Genomic DNA, 21769 nt, shown 5'->3' on the forward strand with positions numbered 1-21769 from the left:
AATGTCTAAGCAAGGATGGCTATTGTGTTTTTATTTGTGTCATGCATAATGCGAAAACTAAGCTATAGGCATCATCCCTTTTGTCCGACGAGACCCTAGACGAAATCAGGGAAACTGAGAAGAAAGGTTGAGGGTCAGGCCAAAATCTCCAACAATATTGGCAACAAGCAACTCTTTGAAATAACAAATTATTATTAGCAGCATGCCCCAATCGCATCGAAACTGGAAATTCGTTAATAACAGTATGTCATACACCAGAAAATATCTGAACATAATTCACGATTGAAACTACACTAGTTTAATAATACACTCCACAAAAATATCAGAAAGACGAGTCAGCTTACACTGCACGTAAAAATATCGCAGCCTCTAGAAGAGAATTTTAGAAGAAAAACGAAAGAGCATGTCATGCAACATTGTCCAAGCTGAAGAAGATACGTTTACCAGATAAACCACCTAAACACATTCGTGAAATTATATACAGAACATCATTATCGAAATTCAGCCAACGCGCCTCTTCCAGTAACATGATAACTTGACTGAAATGTCTGTCTACCGTCTTAGCATCCCATCAAGCACCATTGTGCCTTCATGTGCTTCCTCTGCAATCTGAAGAGATGAAACAGCTTGCGCTGCAATGAGACCAGCAGCGAATCCCGTAGTCCCCCAACCTGCTTCCTCACAAAATTGTTCATGGTAATCCCTTCCATAAGGCCCAGATGAGAAAGACAATTGACTGTTCCCCAAACCACCCCACTTGCATCCCGATCTGTAAGCATTAGAGACCCACCCAATCCTTTCAAGTGAACACTTTGCAGAGTCCTGATAAGGAAAGCATGCCCTCCGTCCAGCCATAAAGACGTCAATATCGCCAGGACAATCCCAAGGATTGAGCACTTCGTCTTTGTTCAGAACAATTTCACATGTCTCATCTGAGTCTTCACCAAGTAGAACATGCAGTGCAACAGCCTCGGCAATTGCAGCACCTTCTTCATCAAGCCTCTGTTGCTCTTCTTTCTGCTTTTGTTTTTTCTTTTCTAGTTCAGAAATGATGGCAGCCGAAGTAGCAAGGGCTTTCTCCAAGCGCCTCTTCTTTTTCTCAGCCTGTTTTTGACGATCCAACTCGTCCTTCACCTGCTTCTTCTTAACTTTTCTCACAACAGGTTGCAGTTTATTACACTCCATGTTATCCATTCAGATTAACGACCTCTAAACAGATGCCTTTGTTTAACTTTTCTTTCAGAATTCCTCTAAAGTGTATACATTTCCCTATAACTGTGTTCCCTTACTTTTCTATATTACTAAATAAATTTAATTAATTTTCTTGTTGAAAACTAATGTATTACTATAATCCTGACAACTACACCCACTCAGGTCTGTAGGAGTACCTCATTTTGCGAACGATGCAATCCCAAACAGAAACAACAGGCGACAACAGAAGGGAAAATTGATATGCACTCACAGATCCCCCCCTTGGCATCATTCTTCCTAATTTCCCACAACCTTTGCATTTACCCATCTGGAGCATACTAAAAGAACTGATCATCAAATACCAATTGTCGAAGCAATAATCAAAATCTGTTGCAAACAGCTCACATGGCCTTCACTGCTGCAGAGAAAGTAAAGAGTCATGATTGAAACCAAAACTTCTACCCTGGTACACATGTTTAGATGCACACAAAAGTATAGATATATGACCTATGAGAGACAGGTACACACACATGCTGTAAAACGCAGGCAACATATATCAGGGATAACTCCCTGAATATAGTTGTCATAATTTAAGGTGAAGTCAAACTTCCCGGGAAAGAGACCTATCTAACCTAAAATTAGATCTAAATAACATCACCTGAGACCTCACAATCAAGCTAGATAAAAAAATCTTCAGAAATTATTGAATTAACAATCCTTTAAAAGACGTGTACGATATCCATCTAATCCTTGCTAGTAACAAAGCTCCGAACCCAGAGTAGGCAAAGGGTTCGCAAAAACAAGAGATACCCAGTGAGTCAACTCGAAACACAGCTTCAATTATGAATTACCAAGGTCCGGAGATAACAGTATCATTGCTGAGCAACAAATCTAAACCAATCCAATCTTCCATTATATTGGTGAGATGATGGAATAAGACCAAACCGATGAATAATTTATCACTCAATTCAATAACTGGGGAACAAAATCACAAAACAGAGGCCAAATTTCAGACCATCGATTGAACTTTCATTCAATTTTCTCTTCATCCAAACAGATGGTGGTATATAATTTGTTCAAATCCGCACTTCACCAAATAGATCCGCACAAAAAATCAACAGAGTTACAACAGTTCATCACAAATCCATACGTACAATCGTGCGATCTATATATCAGTTCCGATACAGAAACATCAAATTCTAACAGTATTAACCACTTCCATAAAAATCAGATCCAAAAACCCATTAATCTAGAAACATAAATCGAAACCAAATATCAACAATTAAATGCAAATATAGATACACGAAATTAAAGACGATGAGTGGGAGAGAGAGAGAGAAAGCAAACCAGATTAGAATGAGAGCTAGAGGAAAGGGCCTCGAGCTTTGTAAGTCATCCGTGGAAAGCAGAAACCGGAAGAAATTGGAAGCGTTTGGATCCAGAGAAACAGAGTTGTGTAAGAAACGAAAGTGAAAATTTCATAACAGAGGGAAATAACCGACCACATAGAAAGAGAGAGAGTGAAGGGGGTAATCGTGTAAATTACGAATGGGACTGCGACGCGTGGAGGGAAGATGGCCCGAGTTGGTCTGAAGGGTAAATCTAGAATATCTGACTTTTCTTTGTCTTTTGGATTAGGTTGGGGCCTGGTTGGCTGGCTCTATCGAAATCCATGGTGTCACTTGCTTTCCGTCAAAATATTTCTATTGGCTTATTTATTTGACGGCTCAGATTATAGATCTGAAAACACTTGTCTTTAGATCCAACGGTTTGGACTAACTACATGAATAAGAAGGTAGGACTGTGATGTAGAGAGTTTTTACACTTGGTAATGGCAAACCTGGGCCTCCATATTAGGCCTGTTCCTACACAAGACCGGCTCGGCCCTATTTCATTTTTTGTTGTTTTTAAGCTTTTGGCCCAACTACTCCAAAGAAAACGACAAAATACCTTATCTCTCAATTTACCTTGATAGTCTAAAGTAAATTAAATTAATCTAATCTACTAAGTGCCCGTTTGGCATTGCTTATTTGGGGTGATAAGTGATTTTAAAAAAAAAATTGGAAGCCCAACCCATTTGGTAAACTATGAGAAAATCACTTATTATTAAAAATTGCTGTGAGAGAAAGCTATAAGGGAAAACAGCTAATAAGGTGCTTTCATTTTCTGATTATGCCGGAATCAATTTCAAAGAGGCGCTGGGTTTAATAATTATACAGGAATAATTTTTTGATTATGCGGGAATCAGTACCAACAACACTTTTAACCAAAAGTTTACCAAACACCAAACTGCTTTCTCTCACAGCAAATCTGACAGCGATTATTTTCACAGCACAACAATGCCAAACTGGCCCTAAGAGCGGTTCCAGCGTTAGCCTTTGCCAGGGCAGGAGGGGGCCCAAGCCCCAAATTCGTGTTCCAGCGGACTGAAGTTGCCAGGGCAGCTGCTAGAGCCCACGAAACCAGGCCAGGCTTAGGCAAAATGAGCCCATGCTCTAGCCTAGATTTAAAAATATTGAAAAAGATCTACTAAAAATTCTAGAATTTTTTTAAACAAAAATACTTAAGGCATGTTTACGTATCAGTAATGGGTATGGGAGGAAATGGAATGATTTCCATTCCTGACATCCCCTGCGTTTACTTGCAATCAGGAATGAAAAAATAAGTGGACCCCACCTCAACATCCGTAATCACATCCCCTCAAAACTAGGTATCAGATCAACTAGGGGGGAGTAGTCGATACGATTCCCATTCCTGTTTTCTCTTATTAACTTCCAAAAATACCCTTACCACTTTACCATAATTCCAACTAGAGGTAGTTTAATTGTGTGAAGAATGTGTGCCCCATCTGCAACTCTGAAGCATTGATGACCACCGAGAAGAAGAATGTACAGAAATGGGGTGACAGTTGAATGACAAAGGGCTTCCTTCCTTTGTTCTTCTACTAATTTTCTTTTGTTATGTATTTTTGTATATGCACTCAGCATATATATATATATACTGACCAATAGTAACACCATCCCAGCTCAATTATTTGTTGGCTTTTCGAAAACATTGGTCATGTATCTATCAAACTTGTACAGACTGTTTTTTTTATTTTTTATAATTCAGTCTTCATGTATGACATTTTAGTTTGGTCACCTTAGCCAATTTGAGAATTATATATGTGCTGTGGTGAAAATATGTAGGACATTTTAGTAATCAAATTAATTTGGATTCTGATTCATGAAAATTAGTAAACAATAACAATGGGAATCAACCCCATTCCTTTGCTAATTCCATATGTTTAGTAAGCAACTTAATGGGAATTATTCTTCACATACCGATTCAGTAGTTCTCCGATTCCTAAATTCTCTGATTCCTTACTTTCTCCATTACTGATACGTAAACATGCCCTTAGTTATATTATTTACTTCCCACACCAAAACTCTATACAAATTCCTCTCCTTATATCTCATGTGAATAGTGGTTGCCATGGCAATTGGTGGAAACACCACAACCTTTTGCAATGGCTGCCACTATTCATATAAATAGTAACAGCCATTGCCTTGCCCTTGCCATTTGCCATGACAAATGGGTGGACGTTCTCTAAGGGATCGGGCCAGAACTTAAGTACAAGGAGACGGACTTACTACCATGGCCGCATCTGCCAACATTTGTCCTCTTTCGCATTTGAATGAGTCTATGATGAAGAAAAAATAAAATTTTACTTATTATTAGTCTAAAAACTTTAACACGCTCCTAGTGGTGATAGGTTCAAGTCTTCACGGTACCAATACGTGTTGAGTTTCTCCTTTTATTTCTTAACTTTGGCACACACAAAAAATTAAAAAAATTGAAAGATTAAAATTGATTGATTTTGCAAGTTTTGAGTGTGAATCGCTAAATCTGGAAAATTAATTCGTCCATTAAATAAGAAATAAATAAATAAATCTTCTCTTATCTTAGACTTAACAGTTGCCCTTCTCTCGCACAACTCAAATTCTCTCTACTCACTCAACAATAGTCTCCTTCTCCACCAAAGGACATGCTCATCTTTTTCTTCTTCAACTTCCATTTGTTTTGATGATCTCCCCTTAACCAAAGGGGCCATAGAAGGCGCAATGCTCTCTCTTCAACTCCCCACCGTCATCAATCCCAAGCCCTCCTCCTCCTCCTCCTCCTTCCTCACCAATACAAACCCCTTTAAACCCAAAACCCTAAAACCCAACCCTTCTTCCCCATTCACTGTTCGCTCCGTCCTCCAATACAATAGGAAGCCCCAATTGTCCGGCGATACCCCCCGCGTCGTCGTCATCACCTCCGGCAAAGGCGGCGTCGGCAAGACCACCACCACCGCCAATGTCGGCCTCTCCCTTGCCCGCCTCGGCTTCTCTGTCGTCGCCATCGACGCCGACGTCGGCCTCCGCAACCTCGACCTCCTCCTCGGCCTCGAGAACCGCGTCAACTACACCGTCGTCGAGGTGCTCAACGGCGATTGCAGGCTCGACCAGGCTCTAGTCAGAGACAAGCGCTGGTCCAACTTCGAGCTGCTCTGCATCTCCAAGCCCAGGTCGAAATTGCCGATGGGGTTCGGCGGCAAAGCCTTGGTTTGGGTCGTCGACGCCTTGAAAGCCAGGCAGGAGGGCTGCCCGGACTTCATTCTCATCGACTGCCCGGCAGGCATCGATGCCGGGTTCATCACCGCCATTACGCCGGCCAATGAGGCCGTGCTCGTGACCACGCCGGACATCACGAGCTTGAGAGACGCTGACAGAGTCATTGGGTTGCTGGAGTGTGACGGAATTAGGGATATCAAGATGATGGTGAACCGGGTTCGGACCGATATGATCAAAGGTGAGGATATGATGTCGGTGCTGGATGTGCAGGAGATGTTGGGCTTGGCATTGTTGGGGATGATACCGGAGGATACGGAGGTAATCAGAAGCACCAACAGAGGGTACCCTCTGGTTTTGAATAGGCCGCCCACATTGGCTGGACTGGCTTTCGAGCAGGCAGCATGGAGGCTTGTTGAGCAGGACAGCATGAAGGCTGTCATGGTTGAGGAAGAGCCAAAGAAGAAGCGCGGCTTTTTCTCCTTTTTTGGCTAGGAGTTTTACCCTTTTTTATTCTCTGAAGTGATATTGCTCCAAATTTATGAGCTTTATCATGTATGGAGGTTGCACGTATTCTTTGCATATGTTTCATCTGCAGATGATTGATCAAGATTAGAGGAAAGTAAGAAGCTGTGTACAGAGTGGGTGAGTGAAGTTTCAATTCTATGATTGTGTTGTGTTTCTCTCTTATTGGTAGCTAGCTAGATTTTAGAATTCTAGTTTGTTTTCAGAGAATGCAAGTAACTGTAACTCTTTGATGAGATCATCTGAGCTGCTGCTTCTTGGTTACCTCGCTAGGTTCATTCTTTTTTGCAATTATTTGTTGCTGTATTTACTAGATTGAGAAACAAGGAGAATTAGTACCTGTTTCTTGCATTTTGTGGGTTGAAAAGTTCATGCCTGATGTCAACAGTATCATTTGATAGATGAAGGCTTAACTTTCTTGCTACCTCATTCACTCTCATGATGTCAACAGTACCACGAAGTTCTGATGATGTCTTTCATCTGCTAGAAACATTCACTATAGGATCTTTTTGTGCATTGAAAGTGGAGAGTACGTTTTGATTAGATGGTGATCTCTTTCAGCCAAGATGAAAGCTTTTTACTTCCTCCAAAAACCATCTCAATAACAACTCTCTTTTCACGTGGTTGCATATCCATCAAACCAAATTCACGGCATGCAAAATGACTTGGTTACCAACGGGGTTTACTGAAACATCTCAAGTTTTGGGCGTCTTGGTACTGAAACATCCACCCCTGAATCTCCAAATTGAACGAAGCCATCGAAATGCAGCTGCTGGAGCAAGCTAAGAATTTACTTGTAGTCTTCTTCGCAATTCATAGAGCAGCTTTGGGCCCACCGTAGTTATATTACCTGAATAAATCAAATAATTATACACTCACAAGTTCTATTTCAAAATTTGTCCCTTCTTTCATGGACCATGATGATATGACATTAGCGACATAAAGATTCAGTACCCGCTCCAAGTGTTAAAACAACGATATTCCAATGAGGTTTCCCGGATATCTGAAATGCCAACTTATCTACCACATCATCCTGTAACCATCTAGAGCATTAATGGGGTTTCATTTGATCCTGATATGTAATATTTCAGCTTTTAAAATTCATATTTTCCTTGCTCTTTCCAGGCATAATTGAATCTTAAAGAAACTTAAAATTCAGTATTACCAGAGTGGGGATGTATTCAGATGGCGGGCCAATTATAGTAGCAGCTAACTCCCTTCCACCAACACTCTGCTCATCTATTTCTCTAGCAGCATAAACCTGATATCAGACATCAAACCAGTTAACCCTTTGGTTATCAGATAATGCAAAGACTTTGTGCCAAGACATCTTACCCCTGTAACTACAACTTGATCTGCATCACTGAGGGCATTCGCAAAGTCATCCTTCAGTGCTGCTAAACGACTGCAAAATTATCATCAAACAGTCTTGCATAATTATATGGATCGTGCTAATGATGCTAGAAAATGTGCTAAAAGAAACTCTCAATTGTTCTCATGTTGATGAATACCTGTAAGTATGAGGCTGGAATACCACCAAAAGAGACTTGTTAGGGAACCTCTGGCGTGCAGCTTGAATAACTGCACTAACTTCCGTTGGATGATGAGCATAATCATCATATATATGGCATCCGTATATTGTGCCAATCATCTCAAAACGCCTTTTTATGCCTATAAAATTGTTTAAGTGCAAGCTCACGCGATTAATTGTATTGCTAATTGGACTTTGGTCACTGAATAATGTTACAACAGTGGCAATAACCTGCATAATACAGCATGATTACAAGAGACATTAAGTTACAGGACTTCAATAGTTCAATCTTACTAATTGGTGAAAAGAAATATGTCACTAATACAATGAGAATCAACCTAACCTAATGTTTGTTAGATGTTTGGCTTACAATTAGAAAGATATTATGGTTATAATATAACTCACAAAAGAAATGTGATGAGAAACACTATACTCAGTATGGTATGCTACTCACTGCTAATGAATTAAGGACGTTATAAACTCCTGGAATCTGTAGACTGATGTCTACCACAGAGCACCCCTGATGACACTACAGGGGAGAGAGAGAGTGATTAACCAGGGAAGAGAATATGCACTTAAGTTTCATACATCATCATTTTTCCAGAAGAAACAAAATAACGTAAAGAACAGAGGAGCATCCCGGACCTGAAAAGAAACCATCTTTACATACCAGTGTATAATCACAACCACCCTTTAAGTTTGGCCTAATTGATGATGCATGCCAATCATTAAAACTTGTGGTTCCATAAGTTGTTATGTTGTAGCTGTCAGAACATTTTTCCAATGGCCTTGACCTTAGACCACTCCAATTATGCGATCCAATTGGTTGCTTTCCATCAGTCAGCAAGGAATATGCACCTTCACTATTGAAAACGGATTTTTTTTAAAGAAAATATACCCAAAAAAAATTAAAATTACATATGTAGCTTATATGGGGAGGCAAAATACATTAGACAACTATATTCAATAACCAATACATGCAAGCACTACCAATAGACTAAACCAAACTCATACAGAGTCTTAAGTCTAATTGCATATGAAATGAGAGTTGAGCAACTACCGGACAAACAAGTAAATCTAGAGCAGCTCAGATATATGATGCATGACTTAGGCAAATGTTGCTCTTCTAGAATGCCTACCACTTGAACTTATCTGCTGCACCAAAATGCAATATGCTGCCAAAATAGTAGAGCAACGTACCTATCCCCACATAAAATGAGATGTCCACCCACCCTGATTCGACTCAGGAATTTTCTGAAAGTAGCTTTAACTGCCTCCTCGTTTTGAAATATATCAACATGCTCCCAATCCAAATTTGTTACGATAGCTATATAAGGTGATAGTCCCAGGAAGCAACCATCATATTCATCAGCCTATTACAAACACAAATTATGTGTGTAAGCTACAATCTTTATGAACATGGAATTGATGGTTGCTTACAGAAAGGAGAGAATAAGTATTAAATAGTAAAAACTTAACCAAATATCGTTTATTTCTACTGATAAGTGATTGTTATTCATTGTTATATGAATGGGATTTAAATATTAGATATCTTCAGTCATTTGTACATCATACTATCACCATTTACCACCTTATTCCTTAATAAGTATACATGTAATCCTTGCATGGTTTTCAAAGCTCATGCAACTCATTAAAAACTCAACCCTGTCATGAAAAAGTATACCTCCAGGACAAAATTCCAACCATCACCGAAGATAATGTTTCCTCCTGAGAACTGCAAAAGAAAGTTGTAATCATTTTCAACATCTAATGATAGAAAGTCAATTTGAGCTACTCATCTTAAGAATTTATTACAGATTCTAGTTCAAAAGAAGGAGAAAACTATGGTTTAAACATGGTGAATGGACCATACAAGAAAGAGATGCATTACTATTGCATCTGAAACGTTCATCTTTTCACCAAAGCTGCATAGAGAAGAATGATACCTGCGGCACATGTGCTCCAACTACTGCTGTAAGATTATCACCCATGCCATCTAGAACATAAGCAAGCATACTTGCAGTTGTACTCTTTCCTATAAGTATTCATCATTAACATTAATAGCATTAAGAAAATGAAGGCAAGCTAATAGTATGTTAGATTTGACCATGATTGGATCACTATTATAATTATCATAGTATATCCGTTTTAAAATTTGATACTAGGCATGCAAACTTAGTATTTTTGGGAAGATCACAACCAAGCATATAACCCTATCACATTTCACTATATGTTTTTAAAAAAAAATAGGAATCACATTTCACTTTACTGAAGCAAAAGGAAAGGGAAACCACCCAACTTATTTACATTTTTAACTAGATAAAATATAAAAAATTAATATAGATAGATCAGAAAAGACATTCCATAAACCCTTAAACTTGTAGACAATGTTAACTTTGATTGATGAGGATAATAGCTTGGACAAATTCTTACCATGGCTACCACTTACAGCAATGAGATTGTAGCCCTGTGTCAGCTTTCCTAACCAATGGTCTCGCTTGTACCTGTAAAAGAAAGGGGTTATGATATGAAATCAAGAAGAACAACTAACGTAAACGTAGCATTACTTCGATAGGCAAACACTAAACTGTTAAAGTGGCATACGTGATAAACAATATGGCATCCATGGTTATCGTTTAGCATAGGAACTGATACAAACAGTTTCTAAGCCTCATAAATCACAAGCCAAAGGAAGTTCAGAGCGTAGTACATCAAATGCCAAATTGAACAGGAAGTACTCACACGGGAACTCCAACAGACTTTGCATACAAAATCTCCACATTGTGTTGGGGAATAGCACTAGAAACAACAATGGCGTCAGGTAATCTTGAGGCAGCGTTCCTTTGCATATTTTCCACGGAATGACCTATATGCAAAAGTGCCCCTGCTTCCTGTAGCCCATCCATGAAGCTACTCCATTCAATATCGGAGCCACTGACCTCATAACCCTACAGGCGAAAAAAAATACAATTCAAGAAACCTAGAAATAGTCCAGTTTTCAGTTGTATATTACACTCATTAACATTAACAATTAAGAGCCAAGCCAGATGACATTCTAATACTCGACATCTGCAGAGAAAATAAAAAACCTAAAGAAACAAAGATTTCAAATTATATACAAGTTTGAGCAAATAAGATAGTTTCCTTAACCTTCCACCATGCTTTCACTTTGTTAAGTTACTAAAGGAAGCTCCATTTGACAATCCTAAATTTCAATTTTCCTTCACTTACCACTTGTTTACTCAACAACAAAGCAAGACTTCTATAAGGGTTGTTTGTTTTCTTTCATTTTCTATCATTATACACCATTTTCTCAGAAAGCAAACATATAGGGCTGCAATCAAGCTTCACCTGTTTGAGTGCAAGCATGGCCAGCGCAGACAACCCACAACCTCCAATACCCACAAAGTGAATCCAACCCTTTTCATTTCTCAAACTATCAAATAATCGATCTCTCTCCTCCGTGACCGTCGTTGCGATTGAGATGCTACCACTGTTGTTTTTACTCAAGGCTTGCACGGATTTAACACTGCGATTGGTTTTGCCCTGGACGGAGATCTTCCGTAGAAATATCTGAAAGGGAATCTTCTGTTTCTCGATAAGATTGGCGGGAAAATTGAGGGTTTTGGACGTCGATGATGCCGGGAATTTCATTGTGTGATACAGTGATTTTCCCGGGAAAGTGGCGGCTTTGAAGTAGGATCGTGGATTCTCAGAGATACGGATACGGCTATTTTAACTGTAAAAAAAGGTTCGAAGAGATTAGGCCCAATATATTACCGCCATTTATTCAAGGAAGAAATCGGTCCAATACTCCTTTACCAATAACCCTAAGAGGGCCCAATACTTTTGCAACATACCAAAAGACTTTTTTTTAATGTTCATTCTTAGGTTATTTTTTCCCCGAAGTTAGGAATGAGGGGTTTTTCAAAGGAATGCGACAAATCGATGGGGTCCTCTCTTTAAAAAAAATAAAAATAAAAATGGTATACTCAGTTTTTTTTGTTTAAATAATTTTTTTAAAATAGTATAGCCGCACGGCTATACTTACTTGGACACTATCACAAGGCAGGTCCTCTTTTTTTAACCGGCTATGCTCGGTTTTTTAAATGTTTTTTAAAAATGGTATAGCCGAACGGCTATACTTACTTGGACACGTGGGTCCTCTTTCTTTAATATAAATAGTATAGCCGGGCGGCTATACTTGGTTTTTTTATTTTTTAAAAAAGTAGTATAGCCGTACTTATTTTGACACGTGGGTGCCTAACCGGTGGGGTCCTCTCCTTTTTTAATAAACTATACTCGTTTTTTATTTTTATTTTTTGTATAAATAGTATAGCCGCACAGCTATACCCTGTTTTTCTGATTTTTTTTTAAAATTCTTGTAAAAAAAAAAAGTATAGTCCATCTGCTATACTCTTTATATATAGTGGGATAAAGAGGATACACCATGGGCAGTGGGCACCTAATAATTTTTGTGTCCAATTGCACCCAACCCAACTGATGAGAACGGACATAAACAACACTGACTTGGTCAAAAAAAGAGCGATCAAATGAATAATTCAATTTGCCACCTCTCCAAGCGTTTTTAAGTTTTAACCAGACGTGGCTTGCGGAGAATGCAAGAACCTTTTCATAAAATCATAACTGACGGAAATGGGAGACCAGCTGACCTACATGGGGGCCCAATTCCAAAGGCCCCACCTCTCCCCACACGAATTGCTTGTCTATTTGTTTGGTTAAACCGTGGTGCAATTCCGCCGACTCTGCCTACATAATAATGCAATAACATTATGGAGACCAAAAATACTAAAAAGAAATCATCAACGATATGAAGCCACCTGGCCTTACCGACCTAATCTCTAATCTCTTTGGCTTGGCCTCAGATTTAATGATATATTACCATGACTTAGCTCAGTTTGATCAATTTGGATTATCCATTTTCAACCCGAATCAATAACTTATTGAACTGAAATTGAGTTTACTTCAACTTTTTTGTTCTTTTTTTTTTTGGAAATCAAAGATAAACTTCATTAAATCGAGTTAAAATCATACAGGACAGGACAAAACCAAATTGAATGTTTTGAGTTGGGACAACTAAATGAATACGTTTTTTTCAACGACAAATAGTTTCTCCCTCAATTGAAGGTCAGCTCAGCTATCCCAACAATACAATTATTCAATTTATTGGAGTCTTACATCATCATTGTCATGCACTTTCTTATTTTATTTTTTATTTTTCCTTTAATGTTGGGATTAACGTCAATATCAAAATCAAGATAACATACTTTTTATTTAATTTAAATAAAAGGCAGGGTGATGCCGGAAAGCAATATTAGAATATGCTCAATAGACCAAAGTTGTTTAATTTCTCGAGTTTAAATAAGTTAGGTGATTTTAGACTTGTTCATGTATTGAAAAGTTCAAATATAAACACTCCTACTGATGACTAAACAAACATAGAAAGTAAAAGTCTCAATCGAAAAACATTTGCCTCGTAATTGACAAACTACAGTGTTCGTATATATAACGAGTTAATTTTAGAAATATGTCACATTGTGATTGACATATTTAAAGTGAAATGGGTCATTATCCATTAGCGCCCAAGCAATGCTGGTCTTAATCAATTGAAAATTGGAATGAGTATATGAATTGCAAAAGTTAAGTGCATGAACCACTAAGGTTGCGTCTTTAATATTGGAATGGAAGAGTGGATTAGATTGGGAAATTGGCATGACCAAACAAAAGTTAGAAAATGGGCGGTACGCGGGAGGGAACAGCAGTACCATGAGTCCATTATATGCTTGAGTGAGTCAGCACCAACGAAACTCGTTTCGGGTTTACCTCCTCTGCACTTGTATTATCAATACACATGGCTTCACGCTATTGGATATTTATCTCTGACTATCTACTTTATTTCAACTCAAAAACTTTTGCATAATTTAATCACAAACATGTTCATTGAAAACGACGACCTTGATCAGACAAACTATTATTAGCATTAAGAGTAGCATACCATATAAGTAACTTTCAACGCTTAAACTCAATCAAACTTCGGACCGAAAAAAAACTCAATCAAACTGTCAACATGTACGATTCTGTTATAGATTTTCTCTATGTTCTTCCTTATGTTCGAAACTTTCAACATGTGGATGCATATAATTTGTGAGGTATTCCTACTAACAAATTTTGCCCTTCACACCTCCTTTCATATTAGGTCAAATTACTAAGCATGATTTATGTGTAAAATTTACATGCGATAACGTTAGTGAAAGTTATACCATTGGACGCCAATGGGTTCCCACCACAGTGGTGGCGGCTTTACCCTTTCCCACATGGCACCCCAGTTTGAACCCTAGCGTTGAACTCTAATGTTAACAACAACAAAAAGTTATACCATTGGACCATGGATGTGATAATTTCATCTGTTTGATTCAATGGGGAAAAAGAGACAAATATTGAAAATGCACATTCGTACTCCTCTTTTTAACTATTGAAAATGCACATTGTGGAATGGTTATTGGAAAGGAGTAGCTTTGTTGTCTACTTGATGTTTATAGGGAGTAAAATCATATTGCTGATTATCTAGTTGATATGAGGCACAAATTGTCTTTAGGTTTGCATAGTTTTGATGCATTCACTATTTCTTTGGTTTCTATCTTGTATGATAAGAGATTAAAGTCGGATTTTTCTCTGAAATGTTCTCTGTTAGTTTTTCTTGTTTTATCGGTTACTCCCGTCTTGTAACAACAAAAAAGTATTGTACTATGACAAAAAGTTGTTCACACTTCATGGTATACGCGGGACGGAATACAAATTCCCCCGAACATAAAAATACATATATACATACCCTTCTTCTTCATTGCAATGCAAACACTCAAGCAGCCCAGTTGCCTAAAACCCTAGCACAGCATTTTGGTTGTTAAAACAAAAATGATCACAAAACCATTTCATTTATCTCTATCACTTTTCTACACTGAAATTTCTGATCCAAGGGGGAAGTGGAAAATGAGGTTCCATCAACTACTTAATCTAAGTCACGATCCCTTGTACGCTTTGATTCTCCTTTCGATCTCCTTTTCCAACTCTTCGAGGCCTCCCACTTCTTCAAGTTCCTGCACCAGATCAAACACAAAATATAATACCAATTTAGCTCCTGACTAACAATAATATTTTGACAACCGAGACAGACTTTGTTTGAGTAAACATTAAAGAATTGCAGACGAACCTTGGGACCTAGAAACAGCCCATATGGCACACCCTCGAATTTCTCTGAGTGGTGGAGCTGAAGCCAAAACATTCAAATCAAACAAAATCTTGACAGTTAGATTCAGTTTAAGAGAAATTCATAATTAAATGGCTCGACCACAATATACAAATAGAACCCATGTTCTTACCTAAACTTGCATTATGCAAGAATTATGGAAGTAAATTAATGTAAAGAACTATGGAAGTAAATTTGTATGTGTGTGTGTGTGTGGTGATCATTTCGTGTTGTATAAGCGGTGTGATATTTTACCTGATGAGCAGCAGCAACCTTTCTCAAATAGGGCACGTTGGCTATGGGACCCACTGGGAATCTTTTATGAACTAAACCATCGTGGACAAACATATACGCCATGCCAAACACTGTAATTCCAAGACCCTGTTCAAAGTCAATTTGTCAATAACAGAAAATTCCAAGGTCCTTTTGTTAAAGAGGATTAATTTATAATCCCCATCAATTAATTACGATTAAAGTCGTTAATAAAGCAATAAACACGGATTCGTAGTAAAGATACTGAGCGAGAGAGAGAAAGAGACTTACAGCACCGAAACAAAGGCCAGGAACAAGGCCTTTGTGGAAGAAACCATAATTGAGGAGGGCTATAGCTGGAACAGCGTTAATTATAGCAAACACATCGTTAAGCTCGAATGGACCTTCTCTGGGTCGGTGGTGAGACTGCAATTAAAGTTCAAATCAAATATCAAACACTGATTGGTTGCTAAGAAACTGAATGGAAAAACAAAACAAAACAATATAAAAATTCAAGCTTGTCATGTTTCTTTCATTGCTGGTTTCCAGGGAATGAAAAGAAACAAAATTTCAAACTCAAAATTTTGTTGGCATCAAAGAGATAACAAAAAGTAGCAAAATTCGGAGCAAACCTCGTGCATATGCCATAAAGAAGCGTGCCAGAGAGCTTTATGAGCCCATCTTGCCCAAAACTCCATTCCCACCTAAAATATACATATATAAAATCCAAATCGATTTAGCAGTTTTCAGTGTAAAGAAAAAACTTCAAAATCAATTTAATTTAATTAAGTTTCCCCAATTGAGAAACAGTCAGTGAACTTACAGCAGCACCAACAGATAGAGCAAATGTACCCAACATTTCAGACAAAGGCACATTCCCACCCTACACAGAAAACAAAACCACCCAATTCAAAAACTCAACCAGAGAAGATAAAGTTCGTAACTTTTGTGGTTTAGGGAGCAGAGAGAAATTGGGTACCTCCATTTGCCAGTAAAATCTGTAATAAACAGCCATGACAGCCATGGAAGTAATACCAAAGCTGGACATCACAGCAGCAACAAGATAAGTGAACCTCTCCGACTTCTTCCTGGACAACTTCTCAGCTACACGTACGGACGGAATTACAATTGGGATCTGAGAATCAGCAGCCTCTTGGGCTTTTTCTTTGCAATTCTCGAGATGGGTACTCTGCTTTTGGTCCTCCATGACGACATAGACAGTGAAACAGAGCTTCCTTCGAGCCCTATAATGAAGTGCTGATTTTTGGTGGCGAAGATTCGAAGGTGGGGAGAAGATAGTTGGGTTGGGTTTTGCGAGGAGGTATGAGGATTGGATGAGACGGATGGGGTTGGGGGTTGTGGCGGCGAAGTGCCCAGCCGCCATGGAAGAACTTCAGAGAGAGGAAGAGAGAAAGAGAGATTGAATTGAGGGTGGGTTGAATTGAAGTGAACAGACACCACAACTTTCTGTCTGCAAACTTGAGAGAGTTTATGAGAAGCAAACCATCGCTTAAAATACTCGTATGGCGAATTCAAAAAATAAATATAAAAAGATGCCTGATTTGTGGACTAAATTACTACAACGCCATTCACGTGGCCAAAATTACCGAGTGATTAGCGAAACATATTATTTTGAAAAGGATGGTGTTTTTGGTAAATTAGTGAAACAAGAAGGGTGGGATTGGGAAAGTGGAGGGTGATAAACGACACATGTCAGGCAGGGACGAGGGAATTGTGGAGCGGATGGGCCGCCGAAGGATTGCGAAGGAGGACGACAGCGAATCACAAGGCAGGGGCAAAAGATTGTTGGTACAAACAGCGCGTTGGCTTTTGGCGTTACCTTACCAGTTTATCGGCTGTCATACGAAGCCACGTGGCTGTTTATGCATACACTCACTCACTCGCTTCAAAGACTCGAAACCTTTTTCGGGGTGTTACTCGATTGGTCTTCTCTTCTCTTCGTCTCTTTCTTTCTTCTCGCCACAGTGATTGGCTCTCGAGTGTTAGGGTAGGTAACGAATGACACGTGGCAAGCTCGTAGTCGTCTAGACCGACAACTGGAGAATCTGTGGGTCATTCCGGTTTGAACCGGATGTCGTTGTTGTGGACCTGATAATAATGGAAGCCAACAATCTTATTCAATAGTTTCCAACGTACGACCATCCTTTTACACAGCCCAAAACGTGCATGGTTTTTTTATTATTTTTGATTTGCACAGCCCAAAGGAAAAATAAACAAACAAACCAACGAATGGAGCCCAAATAGCTAAATATGAACTTTGCTTGTGGGCCAGGGTTGCCGCATGCTTCCTTGTTAAACAAGGCATCAGTTTACATAACAACCCCAACGAGTGGAGCCCAAAAGGCCCAAATAATACAGTTATAAACATGTCCGTTTGGAATCTCAGTAACAAGGGCAATTTGCGAGGCAGCCATATCGATTGATATCTCTATTTAATTAAAAAAAATCTATACTTTTTTGCTTTCTTCCTAACTTGCACGTCCGCACAAAGTACATTGATTATTGATTTGATACATAATCCCCATACACTTTCCTTACACGTCTGATTTTACGTTACTTAAAGGGAGGTATTTACTATTTGGTTTGGGAGTATGTGTTCACATGAGTCCTATATTCCTTAATCCAATAGGATTGTATTTTTTATGCGGAGTTTCTTTTTACTTTACTCTTACTGTATTTGTATTTAAGATTTATTTTATATTGTAACTCATAGATTTCTACTTATCCATGTATAGGTTTTGAAAGGTCGCGTGAGTTAATTAATTAATTCAAATCCACCCCTAGTAGCCTAATCGCTCCATTCAGATACCCTTCCAAGAATACGAAAACCAATTAATTGGTGCACCTCTATATAAATTCTCTAATCTCTGTCCCTAAACACCACAGTTTTGTACAACATTTCCTTCACTTCCAAACCATGGACAGAAAATCCAAGTTGTCCAATGTACGTTCCTTTTCCACCCCTATATCTCACTGATATTTTGTCTAACAAATTACTTTCAATTTTGATGTGTATCATATAAGTTTTGAAATTGCATGGTTCCTCTATATCTGGTTTATTTTTTCTTCTCATGAATGTGGCATGGAAAATAACAATATGCGTTCGTTTTTGTTCTTCTTCTTCTCTAATTACAGGTTTCTGGTGCAATCTTTTTTATACTGGGATTGTTTTTCCTAAGAGCCACAGCATGTAGAACACCAGCGAATGGGGGCACGGTCAAGTACTCTGCCCTTAGCTGTCGAAAGCACAGTGCTCTTTTGACTGATTTTGGAGCCGTTGGCGATGGCAAAACGTCCAACACAAAGGCCTTCAAGGCGGCCATTCATCATCTAAGCCAGAGTGCATCCGACGGCGGAGCACAGCTTATCGTGCCAGCAGGGAAGTGGCTCACCGGGAGCTTCAACCTCACCAGCCATTTCACCCTTTTCCTCCACAAGGATGCTGTTATTCTTGCAACTCAGGTTTAATTCTCTTGCCTTTTTTGGTCGAGATATTTCCTTAATTTCTTGAATATTTTAGACTTAATTACCTTTATACCATATAATTAGATTATTTGGTTGTTATATTTAGAAAATCAGGTTTAATTTCTCGCCTTTTTTGGTGCGACTGTTCTTTAAGTTTTTTTTGTACATATACTTAAGCTTAATTGATTGTAATTACCATTTTACCATAGAATTGGCTTATTTGGTGACAAACATCTCCGACCTAGTAATTTCAGTTCAGAACAGGAAACTCCGACCTACTAATGTACAAAAACATAGGAAAAGCAGTAACTTTGTATGCATGCAGGAAGTCCACTCGTCAACTTTAATTTCTCTTTCAGCCAAATCTTTTTCATGTAAAATTATCAATTGGTCATCACCTTTACCATTTAATGACTATTTTGCATGACCAAATTCACAGGATGAGTCAGAGTGGCCTCTTGTTCCAGCCCTACCTTCATATGGGAGAGGCAGAGATTCTCCTGGTGGAAGGTTTAGTAGTCTCATTTTTGGAACAAACCTCACCGATGTTGTAATTACTGGTAACATATCAGACTTAATTATTTTATTTTTACTGTGATTTTGGGTCAATTATGTTAATGACTAAATTGGTATTATTGGACCACTATTGTTTTTTAGGTAACAACGGCACCATCGATGGGCAAGGTGCTTCTTGGTGGAAAAAGTTCAAAGCAGGTCAATTGAATGAAACCCGACCCTACATGATTGAGATCATGTACTCTAATCAAATCCAAATTTCAAATCTTACTTTGGTCAATTCTCCTTCCTGGTTTGTCCATCCCACATACAGCACGTAGGTTTGACCATTTTTCTATTATGACCAATTTTCTATCCTAGTTAGGACTCGTTTGGGAATGCTTTCATAAGAAGTACTTTGGTTTACAAGGGTCTTTTTTATGATTAAAAAAAAAGAAAAAAAAGAACTAGCATGAAACTGTTCTGATATGTATATATTCTGGTTTTAATTTGCAGCAATATAACAATCCATGGGCTCACTATCCTTGCACCAATTGACTCTCCTAACACAGATGGCATAAACCCAGGTTGGTTAATTTGTTTCCACTTTGTTCTGGCTCCTTGGTCATATTTGAACATAGTTAATATGTTTACCTATTTTTGCTCCATTTTCAGATTCATGCTCACAAACAAGAATTGAAGACTGCTTCATAGTCTCTGGGGATGATTGCATTGCAGTAAAGAGTGGATGGGACCAATACGGGATCAAAGTCGGGATCCCAACGGAGCACCTTGTGATCAGAAGACTTACGTGCATTTCACCTGACAGTGCTACCATTGCTCTAGGCAGTGAGATGTCCGGTGGAATTCGTGACGTTCGAGCTGAGGACATCACAGCCCTTAGTACTCAATCCAGTGTGAGGATCAAATCTGCCCAAGGAAGAGGAGGTTATGTCAAAGACATATTTGTGAGAAGAATGACCCTCAAGACTATGAAGTATGTTTTCTGGATGACTGGCTCTTATGGGTCTCACCCGGACCCTGGCTTTGATCCTAAGGCATTGCCTTTGATCGAGAACATCAACTACAAACAGGTTGAGGCTGAGAATGTTACTTACTCTGCAAGGCTGGAGGGAATTCCTAATGATCATTTCAAGGGAATTTGCATTTCTAATGTGACTGTCACATTGACTGAGAAGCCCAAGAAATTACAATGGAATTGTACCGATATTGCGGGAGTTACAAGCAATGTGACTCCAAAGGCATGCGATTTGTTGCCGGAGAGTAAAGAAGTCGTCGATTGTCCTTTCCCGGAAGATAGGTTGGCGATTGAAGATGTTAAGTTAGTGACATGTTCTGCCAGTCTCCCCTTCTTCTGAAAGTCATGTATTATATGATAATTTTGATGCTCAAATGAAAGACAGCATCCTATATATGTTTCAAATAGATTGGAGTCTGAATGACAATAAAATTAAAGTAGTTTTCCAAGATTTCCTTCTTTTTTCTGTAGACTATCCATTTGCAAACTAATGTATATCACAATGCAAAATAAAAAATCCCACTGGACGTATGCCCTGCCCTGCCCTGCCCTACCCTACCCTACCCTGCCCAGCCTTACAATGGAGCTGGCTCTTTTTATGGCTTAAAAAATGGAATGGCCTCCGCAGGCAGAGCTGCTCAATGGCACCATCTCTGAACTGTTTCTTTATTTGGATGTAGCTTGATCTCATAAAGCTTCGGCCATAGTTTTCCGGTCACTGCCAAAACATATGGGTTAATACATATAGAACAAGAGAATACCACAACCCCAAAAAACATTACACATATCATTAGATGAAGCACCTAGACAGAAACACAATTCTTAGACGCTCCCAATTCTTACAATTGGATGCACATTGAGTTCGATTCATAACCCAGTTCGTGAATTATTTCAATCAATTCTAAACCAAAAGAGGATAACCATTCTTCTAATGCTGGTAATCATTTCAGGGTTTCCATCAATTTTTCATGAGCACTGGGTAGAGCACAATCAAAATTATATGATTTCATAGAAAGCCAACTGTTGGAGCTTACCAAAGATACGTTTTTTGTCAGTATCCGATGCAATGCCGTTTAGAACATCAATACTGTTTAAGACATTAAAATTGATAATAAGTAAATTTTTAGTTTGAGATGTATGATTTCAAGAGGAATGAAATTGTGCATATGCAAAGTGTCTTCAAGAATTTTCATACAAATCAACTACTCCCCCCTAATTGATTATATTTCCAAATTTGAGGGTATTCGATTACGGATTTTAAGGTGGAACCCGTATAATTTTTTTATTTCTTATGTGTTAGTAAACGTGGGGAAGTTAGAAATTGGAATTATTTCAATACCCATGTATTAGTAAACACATGATAAGCAGGAATTGGAATCAATCCAATACCC

General features: G+C 38.6%; 5 protein-coding genes across 7 annotated transcripts; 2 read left to right on the forward strand and 3 right to left on the reverse strand.

Moving 5' to 3' along the window:
* Positions 1 to 172: 172 nt before the first annotated feature.
* Positions 173 to 1365, reverse strand: LOC110767657 (stress response NST1-like protein). The gene has a single exon (XM_021971257.2). It carries the CDS (start codon positions 1192 to 1194, stop codon positions 553 to 555), a length of 642 nt encoding a protein of 213 aa, XP_021826949.1. The 5' UTR covers positions 1195 to 1365; the 3' UTR covers positions 173 to 552.
* Positions 1366 to 5078: 3713 nt separating this feature from the next.
* LOC110767660 (uncharacterized) lies at positions 5079 to 11589 on the reverse strand. 3 transcript variants are annotated; one of them, XM_021971263.2, is made up of 14 exons: positions 11194 to 11587; positions 10585 to 10790; positions 10276 to 10346; positions 9789 to 9877; positions 9527 to 9577; positions 9043 to 9215; positions 8513 to 8705; positions 8297 to 8371; positions 7823 to 8073; positions 7647 to 7716; positions 7477 to 7572; positions 7266 to 7344; positions 6651 to 7161; positions 5079 to 6378 (listed from the first exon to the last, which is right to left on the reverse strand). In XM_021971263.2, exons 1-13 carry the CDS (start codon positions 11494 to 11496, stop codon positions 7094 to 7096), a joined length of 1725 nt encoding a protein of 574 aa, XP_021826955.2. In that variant the 5' UTR covers positions 11497 to 11587; the 3' UTR covers positions 5079 to 6378; positions 6651 to 7093. The 3 variants fall into 3 exon arrangements, with proteins under 3 accessions (XP_021826955.2, XP_021826956.2, XP_088105391.1); XM_021971264.2 differs by lacking the exon at positions 8297 to 8371; XM_088249265.1 differs by lacking the exons at positions 5079 to 6378; positions 6651 to 7161 and having other exon boundaries at positions 7266 to 7383; positions 11194 to 11589.
* Positions 5154 to 6575, forward strand: MIND (septum site-determining protein (MIND)). Its single transcript, XM_021971265.2, has one exon. The coding sequence runs from the start codon at positions 5295 to 5297 to the stop codon at positions 6279 to 6281; it is 987 nt and encodes a 328-aa protein (XP_021826957.2). The 5' UTR covers positions 5154 to 5294; the 3' UTR covers positions 6282 to 6575.
* Positions 11590 to 14583: 2994 nt separating the features above from the next.
* On the reverse strand, positions 14584 to 16888 carry LOC110767732 (beta-hydroxylase 1). The gene is made up of 7 exons (XM_021971362.2): positions 16338 to 16888; positions 16182 to 16241; positions 15991 to 16062; positions 15650 to 15784; positions 15362 to 15487; positions 15071 to 15127; positions 14584 to 14957 (listed from the first exon to the last, which is right to left on the reverse strand). Exons 1-7 carry the CDS (start codon positions 16740 to 16742, stop codon positions 14880 to 14882), a joined length of 933 nt encoding a protein of 310 aa, XP_021827054.1. The 5' UTR covers positions 16743 to 16888; the 3' UTR covers positions 14584 to 14879.
* A 1322-nt stretch (positions 16889 to 18210) lies between these two features.
* Positions 18211 to 20831, forward strand: LOC110767586 (putative polygalacturonase). Its single transcript, XM_021971168.2, has 6 exons — positions 18211 to 18323; positions 18515 to 18841; positions 19284 to 19404; positions 19502 to 19676; positions 19856 to 19926; positions 20015 to 20831. Exons 1-6 carry the CDS (start codon positions 18297 to 18299, stop codon positions 20716 to 20718), a joined length of 1425 nt encoding a protein of 474 aa, XP_021826860.2. The 5' UTR covers positions 18211 to 18296; the 3' UTR covers positions 20719 to 20831.
* Positions 20832 to 21769: the final 938 nt, after the last annotated feature.

This window comes from Prunus avium, chromosome 2 (genome assembly GCF_965620075.1).
Source record: "Prunus avium chromosome 2, drPruAviu1.hap1.1, whole genome shotgun sequence".
NCBI classification, from domain to species: domain Eukaryota; kingdom Viridiplantae; phylum Streptophyta; class Magnoliopsida; order Rosales; family Rosaceae; genus Prunus; species Prunus avium.

What these genes read in the sequence shown, in the direction of transcription:
- LOC110767657 (XM_021971257.2), bottom strand. Translation starts at nt 1,194, where the DNA reads ATGGATAACATGGAGTGTAATAAACTGCAACCTGTTGTGAGAAAAGTT.
- MIND (XM_021971265.2), top strand. Translation starts at nt 5,295, where the DNA reads ATGCTCTCTCTTCAACTCCCCACCGTCATCAATCCCAAGCCCTCCTCC.
- LOC110767660 (XM_021971263.2), bottom strand. Translation starts at nt 11,496, where the DNA reads ATGAAATTCCCGGCATCATCGACGTCCAAAACCCTCAATTTTCCCGCC. An exon ending in GTTGGAATTTTGTCCTGGAG is followed by an intron (nt 9,216 to 9,526) that starts GTATACTTTTTC and finishes TGTTTGTAATAG; the next exon opens with GCTGATGAATATGATGGTTG. An exon ending in ACGTCCTTAATTCATTAGCA is followed by an intron (nt 8,074 to 8,296) that starts GTGAGTAGCATA and finishes TGTATTATGCAG; the next exon opens with GTTATTGCCACTGTTGTAAC.
- LOC110767732 (XM_021971362.2), bottom strand. Translation starts at nt 16,742, where the DNA reads ATGGCGGCTGGGCACTTCGCCGCCACAACCCCCAACCCCATCCGTCTC. An exon ending in GATTTTACTGGCAAATGGAG is followed by an intron (nt 16,242 to 16,337) that starts GTACCCAATTTC and finishes TTTTCTGTGTAG; the next exon opens with GGTGGGAATGTGCCTTTGTC. An exon ending in CTTTATGGCATATGCACGAG is followed by an intron (nt 15,785 to 15,990) that starts GTTTGCTCCGAA and finishes CTTTAATTGCAG; the next exon opens with TCTCACCACCGACCCAGAGA.
- LOC110767586 (XM_021971168.2), top strand. Translation starts at nt 18,297, where the DNA reads ATGGACAGAAAATCCAAGTTGTCCAAT. An exon ending in CTGTTATTCTTGCAACTCAG is followed by an intron (nt 18,842 to 19,283) that starts GTTTAATTCTCT and finishes CCAAATTCACAG; the next exon opens with GATGAGTCAGAGTGGCCTCT. An exon ending in CACAGATGGCATAAACCCAG is followed by an intron (nt 19,927 to 20,014) that starts GTTGGTTAATTT and finishes CTCCATTTTCAG; the next exon opens with ATTCATGCTCACAAACAAGA.